The sequence below is a fragment of the Oncorhynchus clarkii genome, chromosome 28, assembly GCF_045791955.1.
Source record: "Oncorhynchus clarkii lewisi isolate Uvic-CL-2024 chromosome 28, UVic_Ocla_1.0, whole genome shotgun sequence".
NCBI classification, from domain to species: domain Eukaryota; kingdom Metazoa; phylum Chordata; class Actinopteri; order Salmoniformes; family Salmonidae; genus Oncorhynchus; species Oncorhynchus clarkii.
The window spans coordinates 32,715,965-32,738,168 of record NC_092174.1 but is presented as its reverse complement, the minus strand read 5'-3'; the positions used below and the strand labels follow the sequence as shown (position 1 = coordinate 32,738,168).

The 22,204-nt window shown below is 42.5% G+C and overlaps 1 protein-coding gene across 1 annotated transcript; it reads right to left on the bottom strand.

Moving 5' to 3' along the window:
- Positions 1 to 3,198: 3,198 nt before the first annotated feature.
- Positions 3,199 to 20,100, bottom strand: LOC139387194 (matrix metalloproteinase-14-like). The gene is made up of 10 exons (XM_071133260.1): positions 19,589 to 20,100; positions 9,213 to 9,361; positions 8,880 to 9,002; positions 8,340 to 8,647; positions 7,716 to 7,877; positions 7,372 to 7,538; positions 6,100 to 6,238; positions 5,807 to 5,957; positions 5,219 to 5,334; positions 3,199 to 5,067 (listed from the first exon to the last, which is right to left on the bottom strand). Exons 1-10 carry the CDS (start codon positions 19,685 to 19,687, stop codon positions 4,691 to 4,693), a joined length of 1,791 nt encoding a protein of 596 aa, XP_070989361.1. The 5' UTR covers positions 19,688 to 20,100; the 3' UTR covers positions 3,199 to 4,690.
- Positions 20,101 to 22,204: the final 2,104 nt, after the last annotated feature.

Genomic DNA, 22,204 nt, shown 5'->3' with positions numbered 1-22,204 from the left:
GGTTATGATATAAAGGTTTGGCTTAGAAATGTTTTTTTGCCTGGTCACAGACAGCTGATGTGTTGTGTACTGAAGTCCACTAGCAAAGGGAAAAGGTGTATGAGGAGGAGAGCACGTAGATTCGAGAAGGAATTTTTTCAACAAGCAAATGATCATGCTGTTTGTATGTGGCTGCTATGAAAGTGAACTGTGCTTGCGTATGATCTGGGGTGTATTCATTCTGCCAAAAAACATTTCTTAAACAGAAGCAAACAGAACGAAACGGGGATAAACATACCTGAATTTGTCCAATAGAAACTCTTGTTTGCAACTGTTGGACTAATGATTACACTCTAGATCAGCTAGATGCAGGCAAGAGAGTGCAAGGCAGTATTGAATGTGTCACTGTCTGTCACCTAATTTTCCTCTGGACCTGTGCACCTACGTTGTATACTTTCATTCATAAGATAGGATGTAGAAACCTCATGATGGGTGTAGGGAAAATTTTAGTATCATGTAGTATCCTAAACCTATCGATGTTACATTGAGCTGGGTGAATGGAATATGAATGACATACGAATTAAACGTCACTGACCGCCACTGTTTTACAGCAATGGTCATGATATGTTATGAATTACATTTTGTTTGATATTTTTTGATACAATTTGTATGAAACTGTATTTTACAAATTATAATTTATTGTGGCTAACGTTAGCTAGGTGGCTAACGTTAGCTAGACTAGGGGTTAAGGTTAGGTTTAAAGTTATGGTTAGGAGTTAGGTTAAAGGGTTAGGGGAAGGGTTAGCTAAGTAGTTGCAAAGTTGCTAATTAGCTAAAATCAATCAATCAAATGTATTTATAAAGCCCTTTTTACATCAGCAGATGTCACAAAGTGCTAAAGTTGTCAATGATGAGATTAGAGCGTGCAACCTTTGGGTTGCTAGACATTTGTGTTATACCCCCCCCCCCCCCACCCCCAACCCCCCAACCAACCACCCTCCTTTTGTTTTTGCCTTAAGTAATCTTCTGTCTTATGTAACCTTACCAAACATAACATATCATACAAATTTGAGTGTCCCGGATTTTAATTTACTATGTTACGTCTAGTCTATGAGACCATCCTGTTCTTCCTGACCAATTGACCTGACCAAAACAACTTTAGTTCGTGCTTATAGCCTTGGGGCCAGAGTTTTGCCTCTTCAAGTCACGTGGTCAGCAAAGATTCTAGGTCCTATTCATCATGGGTTGCCTGGCCAGACAGTGATGTCATTCTGTGGCAGACAGACGGTGGCTTCCTCATCACCAAGGCCCATTCATTAGCAGGTCTGCGGCACTGCAACTAAAACAGCCCCAGGAAGTCTCTCCTGGAGAGATAGAGAGACTGGGGAAATATAGGGAAAGCAAAATAAAGAGAGAGCAGGGACATTGTCTGGGGTGCATATAATGTAGCTAGGTGTTGGACTGCAAGAAATGTAGGCCCCATAGAGAGGGGAAGAGAGATGGATGGATAAGTGTGCGAGATTAAGAAAATAGTGGGTTTTCTTCTGTTCATCTATTTGGAAAGAGAAATGAGAGGTGGATGATGAAAGAGGGGCTGGGAAAGGAGGAGGTTATTGAGCGGAGTGGTCTTTGTTAGGGATTGTGAAAAAAGTTAGTAATTTAGCCAAAAGGGAAGAAACTGTTTCCAATTACACAGAGAGAGAGGAAAGAGAGAGAGGGGAAGAAGGAGAGGGAGGGAGGGAGAGAGATAGAAAGGGATTTGTGGGGAGGAATATGCTGAGGTTGTTTTTCATACTGAAGAATCAGCTGGGAAAAGAGTAAGTGCACACACACACACACACACACACACACACACACACACACACACACACACACACACACACACACACACACACACACACACACACACACACACACACACACACAAATCTCCCCACAAACACACGTCTGACAAGTTCACAAGGCATGGAGGTAGACTCGTACACATAAAACATGTACATTTACAGTGATATACTCAGCACACAATGGAAATACCCCCTCCAACCGCCATCCTGTTGGCCTGCTGTGTGTCTGGCAGTTCAGATGCAGTTGGAATTCCAGATGTTGTTAATGGAATTCTTCTCCATCTCTGGCTTCCAAATGTGATTCAACACTCCCTCTCCCTTCCCATCCCAACCAAGTGAGCCTCATGACTCTCTCCCCAGTTCAAAACTCAATCCACAACACACTGTCTCCAGCAGATGGAAAGGCTGGTCAACCTAAATCATTTTAACACAATAGGAAAATACACTACCTCATCAACGTAATTGCCCAAACGTCATGCTTTAATCATAACATTGAATATGTTAACTAAAGTGATTTCCTCTCTCTCTCTTTCTCTCATGCACAAATCAGTTTTTTGTCAAAGGCTCATTAGCTGTTAGGAGACGCCTTAGCCAGTTGCTTCATGATTTGATTGCTTGCTCTATTGGCTCATATAACACACACACACACACACACACACACACACACACACACACACACACACACACACACACACACACACACACACACACACACACACACCCTCCCTCCCTCCCTATAGCCGAGATATGTTTTCGTGCCATGAACGCCATAGGGTTTACACAATCCTCTTCATTCCTAGTTTCATTTAATCCTTAGACATAGTCTTTGTTTTCCGACCCAGTTTCAGGCCTGCCAGTTGCCAAGCACCAGTAAGAGAGTGGAGCTTTTGGGGAGTAAGAACCCTGGAGGTAAAGGAAGAGTGAGTATGGGACCAGTTGCCGTACGATGGTAAGGTGGAGCAATATGGAGAGTAGGTAAGCAGTAAGGGTGAATGATTACAATACCAGGGTGATATTGAGCTTCAGTTAGGATTTTACTTGCGTAAGTTGTTTACGAAGTCATTTGTTAAGGAGTGCCTCTGAGTGTAAATTCCTGTGTATGTCTGTGACTGACCAATTAGTGCTGAAACAAAAATAAAGAGCACATACTACTATGCATTTTTAAAAACATTTTATTTAAAGGATTAATGTGAAAAAGACAGGCACAATCTTATTCAAATACTTTAAATACAGTAGTTATAATTATTATAATTATAAAAATGAATATCATTATTATTGTTCTAAATACCAGTAAGTAAACCTTTGCGTCCCTGAAAAATAAAAACAGCACCATGATTTGAGAACTGTAAACAAGTGCAATGACAAAAAGGAGTCATTTTCATATCTTCTATTTATTGCATTGAGATGGAAAAACAATCAAGTTTCACAAAATAATATCCCCATCCCATTCCCTTTCCCTCAAATCAAATATACATTTAAGGCCACTTTCAAAACGTAGTTCCCTGTCCAGCAGGACATTTAATGACAATGTACACAAACACATTCTATACATGGAGAACAAAAAACAATAGTACTAGACATAATAATAATGACAACATCATTGATAATAATAATAATCATAATAATAATCATTATAATAATAATTAAAACACTGCATGACATTAAAGAATATTAAGGACTGTCGTGGAATTATTCTAATCAGAAGGAGAGACTTTTACATTTCGTCAACTTTATTATTGAATTATTGCAGTAATGGAGCTTGTCAACGAGCCCCACGTAGGTGATTCAGCGAGAGCCCAACCAGCAGGACTAAGTCCATCCTTCTGGATGTTCATGACAAATCACAGGTGTATAGAATGGGTCACAAGGTTAAGATTCATATGAAAGATACTAATAATTCACAGCAAACAGTATTTGCTGTAAAGAGTGTTCTCATTGTGTAGAAACCAGGGTCTGGCCCCCCAACTCCATAGTAGGTGCCAGGTGCACCGGTTTGTGTCAAGAACTGCAACAATGCTGTTTTTTTTAAATGCTCAACAGTTTCCTGTGTGTATCAAGAATGGTCCTCCATCCAAATGACATCCAGACAAATTGGCACAACTGTGGGAAGCATTGGAGTCAACATGGGCCAGCATCTCTGTGGAACGCTTTCGACACCTTGTAGTCTATTCCCCGACGAATTGAGTCTGTTCTGAGGGCAAAGGGGGTAGGGTGCAACTCAATATTAGGAAGGTGTTCCTAATGTTTGGTAAACTCAGTGTTTATCCCCTCTCTCTCCAGACCGTTCATAGTTCATGTGATATAACTGAGATACTGTATATGAGGCAACACTTAATAGGTGAATGGCTTTGACAGAATCTAGCATCCTCTACTAACATGGAGCAGAACATCACATGACGCTGGTTGTATTCTTTAACACAATAGGTGCTGGAATGGATGGATGGAGGCACTGCACATAATTATGTTCAAATAAAGCTGAAATTTACCAGGACACAAACACTGACAACAGCAACTGAAAAACAAAATTTAAAAAGGCTAAACAAACAGCGATGAGCTGGCATCAACAACCACAATGAGAGAACAGAAGAGGGGGGAGAAATAGAGGAATAGAGTGGGAGTGTAAGAGCAAAAGGAATCTATTCCATATTTAAGTTGGCCCCGGTAAGGAATATCTAAGCTACAGCTAACAAATATATCTTGCTCTGGCTAACCTTCGCTCACAGTCTACAGATCCCTTTGACTTTAGTTCTCTAATTTTTTTCCCTCATCTCCACTTGCATTTCCCTCTGTTTGCTCTTTTCTCTCCTATACAGTCCCTCTCAACTCTTCAACCTCCTCTCGTTCCTTCTCTCTCCGTCTCCTCCCCTCTACACCTTGTCCAGTAGTGAGCGTTGACAGTAGAGGAGACGGCGTGGGGTGCCGTACCTGCGGAAGAACAGCAGTGCCCCCAGAGTGAGGATCACACACGCCAGCAGCATGAGGGGAACCACCACCGCCGCCACCACGCCCGCCCCTCCGCCAGATCCTCCCTCCTCCTCGATGATGATCACCTCCGTCTCGTCTCTATCCTCCTTTCTGTCTTCCCGGTCTTGTCCTCCACCCCCTCTCCCTCCGTCGGTCTTGGGGTCCTCCTCTGGACAGCCCATCCAGTCCTTAAGAGCAGACTTGGGGTATCCAGGCTCAACACGAAGCTTCTGGTTGTTGAACTTCCAATACTTATTGGCTTTGTAGAAGTAGGTGTGTCCTGAGAGACAAATACAGTGTGGAGATAAAGATGAACAAAATAAATCCAGAGTTGGAATAACTGTTTTCCTCTAGATTAAAACAGAAAAAATATAAACTGCACACGTGCATGCACCCACACGCACGTACACAAAAACACACAGGATGGTTACCTTGGTCTCTGCTCATGATGCCAGCTTTAATATTGTCTGGGACGCCCTGCCACACACTGATGGGTTTGGGGTATTCAGGGTCCACAGAGCGTGAGTCCTCATTGTACCGATAGTACCTAACATGGGGAGAGATAGACATGTTTCAGTTCAACGTCAGTGCATCCGCATGTCTCCAAACCTCTGGTCTGTGCTGACCTCACACCTACAGGCCTATTACTCTTCCAAAGATGTGGTTTCTCAGCTGGTGTGCTCTGGGTTATGAGATGTAGGCTAAGTGAGCCACTGAAAGACAAAACCTGCCGGAGACAGACGTTCTGGTTCTCTTAGCTTGGCCTCTTGAGTTCAGCCGGATAACTGATATTCAGTGAGTGAATAGTATCATTGTAGCATTTCTTTGTTTCACATTGCTGGTCAAAAGTCAGAACCACTTATTTGGGAAATTTGCTATCATCGAATGGCCAAATAGGGCAATTCATGACAGAGAAATATGTTTTCAACGTTCTTTAGTCTTGTACGCTCCACTCCACTCTGTCAAGTAATGTTGACCGAAACAAAGACACAGAGACAATCAGATGCAAAAAGACTGACTTGTGTCCTCTGAAGAAGTATGTCTTGCCGGTGGGGGTGTAGAAGAGCGCAGCGTCTATTTTGTCTTTGGGTAGACCACTTCCAATCTCCTTCAGAGGCTTGGGGTAGCCATCCTCCAGAAGAGACTCCTTGAAAACCCAGTGCCTGTCTCCTACACAGAGTGAGAGAGAGAATCTGAATGAGTGGTTTTCCTCAGTAATGATATCTAACTTAATGGGAATAGTAGACTATGTAAATATTGTGACGGAACCTTAACAGAGGTTGTAATGTTAACAGAGTAAAGTCAAATTTACCTTTGAAAAATACAAAATTGCCATCATCCCTTTCATAAGCAGCATTGATGTTTGACGGCAGGCCCCTCCAGAAATGGCCTATTGGCATTGGGTACCCATCCAGAACCGCGTTGTTACGGACTCTCCAGAACCACTTATCCTGAAGGAGAGAGAGAGACAGGGTTAAGACCTCTACAAACTAAATATACATGTACAGTGGGGCAAAAAAGTATTTAGTCAGCCACCAATTGTGCAAGTTCTCCCACTTAAAAAGATGAAAGAGGCCTGTAATTTTCATCATAGGTACACTTCAACTATGACAGACAAAATGAGAAAAAAAAATCCAGAAAATCACATTGTAGGATTGTTAATGAATTTATTTGCAAATTATGGTGGAAAATAGTAAGAAGTAAAAAGTATTTGGTCAATAACAAAAGTTCATCTCAATACTGGCTAGGCCACTCCAGGACCTTGAAATGCTTCTTACGAAGCCACTCCTTCGTTGCCCGGGCGGTGTGTTTGGGATCATTGTCATGCTGAAAGACACAGCCACGTTTCAACTTCAATGCCCTTGCTGATGGTAGGCTTTGTTACTTTGGTCCCAGCTCTCTGCAGGTCATTCACTAGGTCCCCTCGTGTGGTTCTGGGATTTTTGCTCACCGTTCTTGTGATCATTTTGACCCCACGGGGTGAGATCTTGCGTGGAGCCCCAGATCGAGGGAGATTATCAGTGGTCTTGTATGTCTTCCATTTCCTAATAATTGCTCCCACAGTTGATTTCATCAAACCAAGCTGCTTACCTATTGCAGATTCAGTCTTCCCAGCCTGGTGCAGGTCTACAATTTTGTTTCTGGTGTCCTTTGACAGCTCTTTGGTCATGGCCATAGCGGAGTTTGGAGTGTGACTGTTTGAGGTTGTGGACAGGTGTCTTTTATACTTGATAACAAGTTCAAACAGGTGCCATTAATACAAGTAACGAGAGGAGCCTCTTAAAGAAGAAATTACAGGTCTGTGAGAGCCAGAAATCTTGCTTGTTTGTAGGTGTCCAAATACTTATTTTCCACCATAATTTGCAAATAAATTCATTAAAAATCCTACAATGTGATTTTCTGGATTTTCTTTTCTCATTTTCTCTGTCATAGTTGAAGTGTACCTATGATGAAAATTACAGGCCTCTCATCTTTTTAAGTGGGAGAACTTGCACAATTGGTGGCTGACTAAATACTTTTTTGCCCCACTGTATATACACACAACATCAAAGCTGATTTCAGCTATATATCTGTAATTAAGTACCTTGAACACAAACATTTCTCCTCGGAGGATGGCGATGGTGTCAAAGTGTCCCTCACAGATGTCAGGACCAAAGCCAGGGTTGTATGGGGTGTGAGTGGGTTTGGGTGGGTGGTGAGGGGAGCGTGGGTTAGGTGGAGGAGGGCGAGGGCCACCACCTGATCTACCCCCTGCAGGGTAGCGGGAGATGTAATCCAATGTTATCCTCTACTACTATCATTACATAGGCCCTTTTTTTGTGATCTGATAAAAATGAACTCTGGGCCCTAGTTACAGCATAGATACAGTAGAACAACTATCAGTAATGATAATGAATGATAAAGCATTTTCTCTTAGCCTTTGCTCACCATAGATTTGCTGTATTCCCCTGAGGTCATCTTCAGGCAGCTGGAAGTTCTCGGTGTCCATCCACTGGTAGAATGGAGCCATGATGGCAGAGGGGTCGTTGGAGTGCTCCAGGCCAAGAGCATGACCCAGCTCATGTACCGACACCAGGAACACATCATTGCCTAAGACCAACAGAACCATGCCAATACCATAACACAGTATCTGAGAAAGAAGGTACCATGTCATCACCATCACATTAAATTGTCCCATGAAATTCAATCTTGTATAACAATAGCTTAAGCATGTATAGCAAAAGCACTATTCAAATGTAACTGACTAGAAACATCTAAAGTATTGACACCCTATTACTATGGTTTTAAATAGCAGGCCTCTCTCTCACCATCAAAACTAAAAACTAAAAAAATCTGTAGATCATTCATCTCCCCCACACAAACATGCCCTGGAGATAAGTTCAAAACACAAACACGTTGGGGCCTGTTGATGGTGTGTTTTATGGCCTGCTGCTCACAACTGCCCGGGGAGCATGGTAACTCCCAACAGGTTAAACTGGTTTTCCTGACATCGGGAATCAAACATGAATTCCCGTCATAACGTTCCTCTTCCAAACACTCAAGGTCACTCACCTGACAGATCACTGTTGCCGACCGTCCAGGGCTCTGCAGAGTCAAAGTGAGTGTCTCCCCCTATGCCGTTACCGGGGAAGTAGGCGTGTGCCAAGAAGCCCCCCTCGCCATCGAAGGGACTGGCATCACCATGGAAACCCTCACCGAAGAAGAGCATGATGTCTGCCATGTCCACCACCCTGTCCCGTATGTGACTGTAGGGGATCTCCCTGAAGCGTAGAGGGGTCACATTCTCCCACACCTTGAAGGCCTTCCTGATAGCCTCATTGGTCTCATATTCCCCCACCTTAGGGGTGTAGTTCTGTATACTGAGAGATGGAGAGAGGGGGCACCATTAGAGAGAGAAGAGAACAGTTTGTGAAAGGAGGAAGATGGAGACAGGGGGAATAAGAGAGAAAACGGTGATACACAACTGACTTTTCTGAAAATCTGGTTGAGGTGAGGGGAATTTACAGCATGACTTGACTTCACCATATGGGTTGTGAGGGTTCTTTTCATTTTTACCCTACACATGCACTTAGAGTTGGAGGGCTAACCTACCAATAGGTGAGATCGGTCTTGTCCCATTTCAGGCCCTGGATAGCATAGCGCTTCTTTCTTAGGTTGCTCTTCAGCACAGTGCCAAACTTGTCTGGAACTCCACAGCGCGGCCGCTTCATCGCCCTGGCAAACACAATTCAGGGACCGGTCACACAATGCCCAGTAGAATCTCTATCTTGGAAACAGGTCATTGATTAATTTAACTTTGAATCAGTGAGTTCACACAGGTAAGACCATGCGTTTTCCTTGCCACATGACCTGACCAGAAGAAACTCTAACAAATAGGGTAATATGGTACTGAACCTGCAACAGTTTAGCATGAAAGGGACTCACTCTAAAGTGTTATTGTCGATAGAGCCGGTGATGGTCAGGCCGTAGAATCTCTGCATGGCTGTGATGGCCGTGGTGATGGAGTAAGGGGAGCGGGAAGCATGTGTCCGCAGGTCACCTGGCGGCAGGTAGCCATATTGCTGCAACCACACCTGAAACATGGAGGTTGTACTGTTACAACATGTCTCAAATGGGTGAAGACTTAATATACTATGAATAAATCAACATCTGTTGAATGTCTTCAAATAAGACAGAGTGGGCTCTGGTGTTGATATACATTTCACAATGACATAAATAACGAATAAGCTCTAATTTAGGTTTTCATATGTTTTGGCTTGCAGGAGAAGCACAATGTCCACAAACAGGTGCTGGTCATTCCAATGGGTAAGTATAAAAGTATTCAAACATCAACACTACTCTTCAGTGACTGTGTCCAGCCAGCCCAATGGGACTCTGATGTACTGATGTACTGAAACCAAACCAGGGCAAAATGGCACCCACAAAGACAGCTCAGATTTCACTAAAGCCCTTGTAGGGAAAATTCTAAATCCTGGTAGACAAAGACTGAACAGTGAAACTGAAAACACTCTGTTGGTAAAATATTTCCACATTGTAAGTTATGAACTATAGTACTCTGGTGTCTTTTTCATTGTGTTTGTGTGTACATGGCAAACATGGTCTCTATTGGACTACAGAACTATCGTTTTTGATTGAGACCATGCTCCAGATATATGTCATAATTGTTTATGAGATTTTTTATTCCAGTTGGGCCTCTGCAGTAAGTCCTTACATCCCTATAGGTCTAGGGTGGCCTCGCTTTCCAGGCTTGTTCTTGTAAGATTACAGTGTCTGGCTGCACTAGAGAAGGTGCCGAATTATTATATATCTGACCTTACTTTCCCCTGGAAACTTATTAAACTCTGGTGCATCCCTCTTTCTATTTGGAGCAGAACCCGTGGCTGGGTCCCAAACCTCTCCCACACAGTTTCAGCTCTGCCCTTTCTCTCCCCCCCAAACAGGAGTTGGAGGTAGTGAAAGCTGATACTTCTCTGATATTCTTTACCGAACACATCCTGACTTGAACATTGTCAATAAGCTAGCACACAGCCAGGAAGTGTTTTTCACAACTCTAAATACAATTTGTTTGATTGTATGTTTGACCTTCAACTATTTAGTTCTTCACAAAAGTAGACTAAACTCTTCAGTTGCATTAATGTCAGTCTCTATTGAAACAGCACAGTCAGTCAGTCAGTCATTTTACTGGGAATTTCTCTATGATCCCATCCAAACCTCAAAGTCAAAACCTCTCCCCCCTACCCGTCTCTCTGTCCTCTTCTCTCCCCACTCCTCCTTCCCCTCTCCCTCTCTTTTCTAATATGGAAAACCCAAAGGCCTGAGGGTAAATTATTGTGAACAACCACACCCTGTGCACAGTCAGTACATCGTTACTATAGTGTATGTAACTTCCTGTTAGGTTGGTGTCCATGTTCCAGGAACATAAATAACATAACAACACTTTTAATTAACTAGTAATGATGCCATTTCAGCATTTTCTCTATCAACAGTAAAATGTCAGCAGTTTCATTATACTAGTGGAGGCTCCTCAGTGGAGGACCATGCTCCTCAGTGGAGGACCATGCTCCTCAGTGAATTTCATATAAATAAAAATCGTGAAACATTAAACAAGTTCTCATTTTTAGAACAATACAAAATATATTCACATCACCAAATAATTTATTAAAACACACTGTTTTGACATGATGATCTACAGTAGCCTCAGCAACACTCTGTAGGGTAGCAACATGATATAGCCGGAGGACAGCTAGCTTCCATCCTCCTCTGGGTACATCGACTTTAATACAAAACCTAGAAGGCTCATGGTTCTCACCACCTTCCATAGACTTATACAGTAATTATGACAACTTGATAAGCTGAAATTCGGCTTGGCCCCTAAGACCCTCAGAAACTTTTACAGATGCACAATTGAGAGCATTCTGTCGGGTTGTATCACTGCCTGGTATGGCAACTGCACCGCCTGGTACGGCAGCTGCACCTCCCGCAACCGCAGGGCTCTCCAGAGGGTGGTACGGTCTGCCCAACGCATCACCGTGGGCACACTGCCTGCCCTCAAGGACAACTACAGCACCCAATGTCAAAGGAAGGCCAAAAGGATCATCAAGGACATCAACCACATGAGCCACGGCCTGTTCGCCCCGCTAACATCCAGAAGGCGAGGTCAGTACAGGTGCATCAAAGCTGGGACCAAAAGACTGAAATACAGCTTCTATCAAAAGGCCACCGACTGTTAAATAGCCATCACTAGCCGGCTACCACCTGGCTACTCAACCCTGCACCTTAGAGACTGCTGCCCTATATACATAGAGATGGAATCTCTGGCCACTTTAATAATGGAACACTAGTCACTTTAATCATGTTTACATACGGCTTTACTAATTTTATATGTAGATACTGTATTCTACTGTATGCTAGTCAATGCCACTCCGACATTGCTCGTCCTAATATTTATATATTTCTTTATTCCATTATTTTACTTTTAGATTTGTGTATTATTGTGAATTGTTAGATACTACTGCACTGTTGGAGCTAGGACCACAAGCATTTCGCTACACCCACAATAACATCTGCTAAATATGTGTATGTGACAAATAACATCTGCTAAATATGTGTATGTGACCAATAACATCTGCTAAATATGTGTATGTGACCAATAACATCTGCTAAATACGTGTATGTGACCAATAACATCTGCTAAATACGTGTATGTGACCAATAACATCTGCTAAATATGTGTATGTGACCAATAACATCTGCTAAATATGTGTATGTGACCAATAACATCTGCTAAATATGTGTATGTGACCAATAACATCTGCTAAATATGTGTATGTGACCAATAAAATTTGATTTAAACATCCGGAGGACGTCCTCCAGAATGAATCCAGTACTGAAAGCATAAGCTACAGCTAGCTAGCACTGCAGTGCATAAAATGTGGACAGTTGTTGACTTAAAGAGAGAGAAAGACAACAGTTGAATAGTTTTGAACAAATGTATTTATTTAAAAATGAAGGAGAGGCAAGAGAGAGAGGGAGCTTACTATATTTCAAAGTATATATTTTTTTCAGAGAGAGAGAGAGCTATATTAGGTTGTATTTTTTTCAACATTCACTTAGCTAGCAAATTCAGCTAGCTAGTTTAGCTTACTCAAACACCCGGCTCAAACAGAGAGGGATGCTATGTTAGTTAGCTGCCTATGACTATGCAAAACTAGAACTTTTCCAAGTCAGGGTAAGCTTTTGGCTTTATTAATTGATTACGACAGTGGCCCGCTGGTGTAACAGCTAAACTGCATTGACTGAACTGCTTGATTGTAGCGGGTTTACTAACGCGTTAGTTCTAGTAGCTCTAGACTATGACGCTCTAGACTATGACGTGACAATGCTGTAGGATGTGTGTAGCGGTCAGCGGTCATGATATGAAGGTTTGGCTTGGAAAGGTTTTCTTGCCTGGTCACAGACAGCTGATGTGTTCTGCACTGAAGTCCACAAGCAAAGGAAAAAGGGGAGAGGAGGAGCGCACATAGATAGTTGCGAGAAGGAATTATATATACAACGAGCAAAGTGATCATGCTGTGTGATCAGGGGTGTATTAATTCCGCTGATTCTGTTGAAAAACGTGATTACTCAAAATTCTCTAGACACGTAGGCGTGCTTGGAATGGAGGGGACTAATCTCTCTCGGGGAGACCCTGTTCTCTGTGTTAAGACTTAATATGTGAAAGAGGTCTTTCATCATGAAAAAGAGGGATGGTGAAGCGTGTAATTAATGGATTATGATAATAGAAATATAATGGAGGTGTGAGGACATGTCTTAGAGGAATAGTTTGTTTCAGGACAAGATTCAATTCTATGCTTGACATAAGGCCACAGCTGCTCTTTCTGAGGCCACTATACCTTTCATTCTAGTCTTCTTTTTTTTCTTTTTTTTTTTTTTTTTCTTTTACCCCTTTTTCTCCCCAATTTCGTGGTATTCAATTGTTGTAGTAGCTACTATCTTGTCTCATCGCTACAACTCCCGTACGGGCTCGGGAGAGACGAAGGCTGAATGTCATGCGTCCTCCGATACACAACCCAACCAGCCGTACTGCTTCTTTAACACAGCGCACATCCAACCCGGAAGCCAGCCGCACCAATGCGCCGGAGGAAACACCGTGCACCTGGCCACCTTGGCTAGCGTACACTGCGCCCAGCCCGCCACAGGAGTCGCTGGTGCGCGATGAGACAAGGACACCCCTACCGACCAAGCCCTCCCTAACCCGGGCGACGCTAGGCCAATTGTGCGTCGCCCCACGGACCTCCCGGTCGCGGCCGGTTACGACAGAACATTCTAGTCTTCTATCTAGGTCTTTCATAGTGTGTGTTGTTGTTAAACTGTATTTAAAATGGATGTATGTGCGAGAGAGCCATTGATCAACACTGAATACTTGTTTCAATGATAAGCCTAGTGAGTCCCACTCCTCCCATCCATGGTCCCATTGGTGGGTCCACAAAGAACAGTCTTTAATTAAGTGTTCTTCAATAAGGGTATACTACTCCTAACTCTTGTCGTTTTGATCACTGAAGCCTAGAGAGTGAGTGGGCAGTGGGCAGTTATAGTGGTCCCTTTATTTGCTTTAGTTAGTTGAGTGAGTAAGACCTAGTATATAGACATTTTCCATGAACAAAATAATAAATGAATAGCCCCAGGCTTTTTAGAGGCAAGGATATGACTTCCCTGACCTTAAAAAGACTTACATGAAATTTGGCTTGGTTCTCCAGATTACTGATCCACTTAGTGTGTCACAATGACTACCAACAAACACAACAACAGAGCATGAGAAAGAAGCCTCATAGCTCATAGCTAGATACACAATGATCTGGCCCATACAAGACACTTGGCTTAGGAGCCACAGCACACAGTATTACAAATCACAACACATACATACACTACATGGTCAAAATATGTGGACACCCCTTCAAATTTGTGGATTCGGCTATTTCAGCCACACCCATTGCTGACAGGTGTATAAAATCGAGCACACAGCCATGCAATCTCCATAGACAAACATTGGCAGTAGAATGGCCTTACTGAAGAGCTCAGTGACTTTTTACGTGGCACCGTCATAGGATGCCACCTTTCGAACAAGTCAGTTTGTCAAATTTCTGCCCTGCTAGAGCAGCCCCAGTCAACTGTAAGTGCTGTTATTGTGAAGTGCAAACATCTAGGAGCAACAACTGCTCAGCTGCGAAGTGGTAAGCCACACAAGCTCACAGAACGGGACTGCCGAGTGCTGAAGTGCGTAGAGCGTAAAAAAATATTCTGTCCTCAGTTACAACACTCACTACCGATTTCCAAACTGCCTCTGGAAGCAACGTTAGCACAATAACTGTTTGTCGGGAGCTTCATGAAATGTGTTTCCATGATCGAGCAGCCTAAGATCACCATGCGCAATGCCAAGCATCGGCTGAAGTGTTATAAAGCTCGTCACATTGGACTCTGGAGCAGTGGAAACGCGTTCTCTGGAGTGATGAATCACGCTTCACCATCTGGCAATCTGACAGACGAATCTGGGTTTGGCGGTTGCCAGGAGAACGCTACCTGCCCCAACTGTAAGTTTGGTGGAGGAGGAATAATGGTCTGGGGGTGTTTTTCATGGTTCGAGCTACACCACTTAGTTCCAGTGAAGGGAGATCTTAACGATACAGCATACAATGACATTCTAGCCCTGACCCGAACCCCATCGAACACCTTTGGGATGAATTGGAACGCCGACTGCAGGCCAGACCATCGCCATATTAATGCCCATGATTTTATAATGAGATGTTCGACGAGCAGGTGTCCACATACTTTTGGTCATGTAGTGTATATCATAAGAATCAATAAACATAAATGTGTCTGGGTGGTGTTACAACATTATCGTCATAAATCTTCTATGTGGATGTTACTGATAAACCTCCCTGACCTCTGACTCGTCTCTACATGCACATAGTGTGTATGGGATTCCAGCTGTCTATGCAAACAGTCCTCTAGCCAGCATCAACAAGACTGAGCAAAAGAAGCAGCTCAGTTGATAGAGCATGGCACTTGTAACGCCAGTGGTAGTGGTTTCAATTCCCACCACCCCCAATATGTAAAATGACTGTAAGTTGCTTACGATAAAAGTGTCTGCTAAATGGCATATATTGTTATTATATATACAGTTGAAGTCGGAAGTTTACATACACTAAAGTTGGAGTCATTAAAACTCGTTTTTCAACCACTCCAAAAATGTATTGTAAACGAACTATAGTTTTGGCAAGTCAGTTAGGATATATACTTTGTTCATGACACAAGTAATTTTTTAAACAATTGTTTACAGACAGATTATTTCACTTATAATTCACTGTATCACAATTCCAGTGGGTCAGAAGTTTACATACACTAAGTTGACTGTGCCTTTAAACAGCTTGGAAAATTCAGAAAATGATGTCATGGCTTAGAAGCTTCCGACATCATTTGAGTCAATTAGAGGTGAACCTGTGGATGTATTTCAAGGCCTACCTTCAAACTCAGGGCCTCCTTGCTTGACATCATGGGAAAATCAAAAGAAATCAGCCAAGACCTCAGAAAATAAATTGTAGACCTCCACAAGTCTGGTTCATCCTTGGGAGCAATTTCCAAACGCCACTCTCATCTGTACATACAATAGTGCGCAAGTATAAACACCATGGGACCACGCAGCCGTCATACCACTCAGGAAGGAGACGCGTTGTGTCTCCTAGATATGAACTTACTTTGGTGCAAAAAGTGCAAATCAATCCCAGAACAACAGCAAAGGACCTTGTTAAGATGCTGGAGGAAACAGGTACAAAAGTATCTATATCCACAGTAAAACCAGTCCTACCAGTCCATAACCTGAAAGGCCACTCAGCAAGGAAGAAGCCAGTGCTCTAAAACCACCATAAAAAAGCCAGACTACGGATTGCAACTGCACATGGGAACAAAGATCATACTTTTTGGAGAAATGTCCTCTGACCATCGTTATGTTTGGAGGAAAAAGAGGGATGCTTGCAAGCCCAAGAACACCATCCCAACCGTGAAGCACGGGGGTGGCTGCATCATGTTGTGGGGGGTGCTTTGCTGCAGGAGGGACTGGTGCACTTTACAAAATAGATGACATCATGAGATAGGAAAATTATGTGGATATATTGAAGCAACATCTCAAGACATCAGTCAGGAAGTTAAAGCTTGGTCGCAAATGGGTCTTCCAAATGGACCCCAAGCATACTTCCAAGGTTATGGCAAAATGGCTTAAGGACAACAAAGTCAAGGTATTGGAGTGGCCATCACAAAGCCCTGACCTCAATCCTATAGAAAATTTGTGGGCAGAACTGAAAAAGCGTGTGCGAGCAAGGATGCCTACAAACCTGACTCAGTTACACCAGCTCTGTCAGGAGGAATGGGCCAAAATTCACCCAACTTATTGTGGGAAGCTTGTGGAAGGCTACACGAAACGTTTGACTCAAGTTAAACCATTTAAAGGCAATGCTACCAAATACTAATTGAGTGTATGTACACTTCTGACCCACTGGGAATGTGATGAAATAAAGAAAAGCTGAAATAAATAATTCTCTATACAATTATTCTGACATTTCACATTCTTAAAATAAAGTGGGGATCCTAACTGACCTAAGACAGGGAATTTTCACGAGGATTACATTTCAGGAACTGTGAAAAACTGAGTTTAAATGTATTTGGCTAAATTGTATGGAAACTTCCGACTTCAACTTTATAAGAAGTAACATTTTTAAAACATCCCACTGATGCCAAAGTCATTTGAGCATTAGCCAATTTGTCTGCATATCTTAATAACAGAGAATCCTCTTCTCAAAAGCAAAAACAAGAAGGTCAGTCTAATATACTTAATTACGTTATCATTATGATAAGGTTATAACTAAGACCCTGAGTATTTCCTGGTCAGGTTGTGTGGTCAGGAAACTGGGATGTAGACTCATTGCCATGTTACTACCCAGCAGTGCTGCTTGCAGATGTCTACTAAGTGTATGTGGCCTATGAGTAACATCCGGTCACACTGTGTATTGCCTAATTACATCATTCATAAACCTAAACCACTTTGTTCCCAAATTGCATCATCACAATTACTTATTTTCGGTTCCTTTTCATGTGGGTAGTACCCCTTCCCTCTTTTTCTCTCTCTCCTTCATTTTGCATTTAGTCATCTCCCACTCATTCACATTTCCTTGAGACTGGTTCCCTCTTTGTACTGACTAACACTCCTCCCTTTCTCCCCCTCCCCCCTCCATCTCTATGTCAGTCACTGTATGTGTTGTCATGGTCAGGCTGCAGTGAGACTAATTCAAGAAAAGAGGAAATCCCATGCCCACTTCCTATCTCTCCCTGAGGCCACAGGATATGACACACCTGCCTACCTTCCATGACTGGTACTATGGTCTTCACACACCTGCCTACCTTCCATGACTGGTACTATGGTCTTCACACAGCTGCTTTGAGCCCAGTCCAACGGACTATTAAACAGAACTGCTGGTCTTGATTTACCGTTCATTTAGGGTATTATCACTCTCTCAATACCTAATGTGTAAGCTAGTGAGTGTTCTGGTGCAAAATGATGGCCAAGCATTGTAAGAGTCTGTTTGAGGGACTCATTTTACCAGTAGTATTATGTGGCTTGTTGGTGATTTACCCCAAAGCATGTAAAGGAGAAGAAGCAAAAAGCAGTCTGTCTAAATGACAAACAAACACTATCAATGCTTCAGTTCCCTCACCTAGTAGCCTGCTTTCTGCTAAATTGGCAGTCTAATCTAGGTCAATGTAGTTCAATTATTCTTTACATTTGCACAGCTGGCAATACAATCCAGGCACCTACATTACGCTAAGATTACAGTTAATGCACCCGCAGTCAGATTAAAAACATCAAAAGGGCAGTGATGAAGTCAGAGCTTCCTGGGACATGATCTAGCTGACTGCATTGTCCTAAATGGCAGAGGGTGGGGTGCAGAAGGGTTTAACATCATGGTAACTTCCTGTAGTCGAAACAGGCGAGTCCTCCTCCACTGCTGAACACCAGACTATCATATCCTCAGAGGAAGCCCTTAAAACTCCCCTCCCCCAGTTCAACCCTAACTCAGGACAGATGTCAACAATTATCTCTGCATCTCTTTGAACTTGGATTCTATACTGCAACTATAGCGCAACTCTAAATCCCCTCTCCTTTCAGAAAGTGCCTCTGTACCTGACCACAATACAGAGACCATGGTATTTCTCCCATTTGCCGCCTTCTTGTCTTTTTCTTTTCTCATCTCATCTTTTTTTGCAGCCTCAGCATTCCTAAGTGTTGTCATGCAAGCCATCACCATTGTGGCCTGCTTCCTTTGGCTGAGGCCAGATCAATTCCACATCCACCCAGTTTTACTGTAAATTGTAATCTTGGATATCCTCGACCGCACTCAAAGATTGCGGAAGTAAACCATATATTATTATTATTATTATTAAGCTTTTGAAATTGTACAATCATGAAAGGGATACTATTATATTCCGATGTATCTCCTTGCCTACCATATGTATACATAGGTGGCTGGTGTTTGTGGGACAAGAGGCGTGACAATAAACATGTCAGACAAGTTATTTCCAAAGAATTCTTCCCAGAACTGTTAAAACTGAATTATATTTGTGAAATGTTTGATGTATCTGAAACCAAGTAAATAAGAACACAATATGTGTCTTTACCTACACCACCCAAGGCTAAAGAGAACCATTTTAATATTCTAAATGATATCTATCTGTACATTTTTATGATTGAATTTCAATGTAGTTGGTAATGACTGTACATTTTGTGTAAATGACATTGGAAGTAAGCCGTCCCGCTAGGTTATGAATATGTGCAATACAACTTCGATCGGAAGTTACTTTTTCGTAACAGGCGAGGAGAATTTAGGCAGCAGGTTAGGATAATTTGATAAAGTTTAGGAAAAGGTTTAAGGTTAGCTAAAATGCTATCCTAACCTACTACGAAAAGTATCTTCCGGTCGTAGCTGCACTCGATATAGTCACAGGCGTAGTTTTACCTACAGTCTGGCATCCCAGACTTGGGAAATTATTTCCACTTTTTTAACAGTAGGGACTATTGCTTTATAACAGATTAAATCATCATAATGCAAATTGTTTAAATAATGCATATTTGTTGCATTTATTTAATAATAATATATGCCATTTGGCAGAACTTTTGTCCAAAGTGACAGTCATACTTGCATGCATACATTTTCAATAGGGCAACATCTCCCGTTATTTGTTCTTTGACCACTCACCTCGTGTTTTATATCTTGTGGTGCCGCTCCTTGTGCGCTCGGGTCCCACGCCAACACGAGAAACAGCAGTTGGGCAAACGCCTCTATCCAGAGTGCCATTCCACTACACCCGTCCAAAAAGCCCCTGTTTTGCCCTCTATGACTTTTGCCTGATTCTTCAAGTAGGTATTTGTCAACAAATTTCAAGAGCCTACTAGACTACACATATAGGAAAAATGCTTCCAAATGCAAAATAAGGTGTCAAAAATATTATTATCACTTGCATCCTATGTCGAAAATATACATATTCAACGTAGCTTGCTTCTAAAGATTAACTTAATTAAAGAAAGAGGTGCGACGGGTTGCATCAATGATTTGGCATCCCAACGTTTTAACGCTCAATTTCCACTCTAACTATAATCGACCTACTTGTTTATCTTTGTCCGCAGTACTCAACGTTTTATCTAGTTCTTTGCATCTCCCCCAAACTCGTCCTTGTGATATGTTGATTCCTCTCTCACACAGCTACAGATGTGGTAGTTTGAGAGTCCCTCTCGAGGCCTTTGCTGGAAACTACTAAAACCTCCCACTTTAACATGGGGCTTTCCCTTCTGCCTTGGCATGAATGGGCATGGTTAATTTAGCTGATGACCTTCGCAGAGATGTTGGGCAAATGGTGCCGTCAGCCTCTGTAGGCCAGTGGCTGTCGGTAACTTTTAAGATAAGGGAGGACGATTTTTTTAATGAACATGGCTTATTTCTATTACAGCATATTCCATTCACCCAGCTCAATGTAACATCGATAGGTTTGGGCTACTACATGATACTCAAATTTTCCCTACACCCATCATGAGGTTGCTACATCCTATCCTATGAATGAAAGTATACAACACAGGTCCAGAGGAAAATTAGGTGACAGACAGTGACACATTCAATACCACCTTGCAATCTCCTGCCTAGCTGATCAAGGGTGTAATCATTAGTCTAACAGTTGCAAACAAGAGTTTCTATTGGACAAATTCAGGTATGTTTATCCCCATTTTGTTCTGTTTTCTTCTGTTTATGAAATGTTTTTCAACAGAATCGTCAGAATGAATACACACCTGACCAAACACAAACACAGTTCACTTTCATGGCAGCCACATACAAACAGCATGATCATTTTGCTTATTGTATAAATCATGGGCACCACTTTGGTTTTGGAAGTGTGGGGGGCATAACCTGTGTGTCCTCCCCCAGAATTTCTTTGGGCATCTAAAGCTAATTTCATTCATTTTCATATAATCCAATATGCTGTCTTTATTTAGAACAAGAAGTCAGCAAACATTTCCACAGTCATCAAGCTAGTTAAGAGTGTAAAGGCTTTCTTCCTGGGAAGGAGAGGAGGACCAAAATGCAGCATGGTTAAAGTTCATGGTTCTTTAATAAGAGAAACTAAACATGAACAGAATACAAAACAATAAACGTGGCAAAACCAAAACAGTCCTAACTGGTGCAGAAAACAAAAACAGGAAACAACCACCCAACACAAAACAGGCTACCTAAATACGGTTCCCAATCAGAGACAATGACTAACACCTGCCTCTGATTGAGAACCATATCAGGCCAAACATAGAAATAGACAAACTAGACACACAACATAGAATGCCCACCCAGCTCACGTTCTGACCAACACTAAAACAAGGAAAACACACAAGAACTATGGTCAGAACGTGACAAAGAGATCATTATTAAATATGTTTAAGTGATTAATAAGACTGAACTAGATCAAAGGTAATTCAATAATACATATTGTGTTGCACCTTTAACCAGTAGCCTAACAAATGAACAACTCTTGAAAAAATACAGACTTTTGATTGTCTTTATTAAGACATCCTCTGTATCAAATTTCAGCCAGACCGACCAGCCAGCCCGAGCCGCCTGCATGCCCGACCCCCACCAGTCTAGTCAGTAACTCACCTCTCTCCCAACACAATTTCCTTCCCAGTTCACATCTTAAAATGTTTTCATTCCCAACGGTAGGTTTGGAAAAAAAACACATCAAAATAAACACATGCACCTCAAATATACATTAAATATACATTACTGATGTGGTCATCCTGTCTGGGTTGGCGCCCCCCCCTTGGGTTGTGCCATGGCGGAGATCTTTGTGGGCTATACTCAGCCTTGTCTCAGGATGGTAGGTTGGTGGTTGAAGATATCCCTCTAGTGGTGTGGGGGCTGTGCTTTGGCAAAGTGGTTGGGGTTATATCCTTCCTGTTTGGCCCTGTCCGGGGGTGTCCTTGGATGGGGCCACAGTGTCTCCTGACCCCTCCTGTCTCAGCCTCCAGTATTTATGCTGCAGTAGTTTATGTGTCGGGGGGCTGGGGTCAGTTTGTTATATCTGGAGTACTTCTCCTGTCCTATTCGGTGTCCTGTGTGAATCTAAGTGTGCATTCTCTAATTCTCTCCTTCTCTCTTTCTTTCTCTCTCTCTCTCGGAGGACCTGAGCCCTAGGACCATGCCCCAGGACTACCTGACATGATGACTCCTTGCTGTCCCCAGTCCACCTGGCCGTGCAGCTGCTCCAGTTTCAACTGTTCTGCCTTATTATTATTCGACCATGCTGGTCATTTATGAACATTTGAACATCTTGGC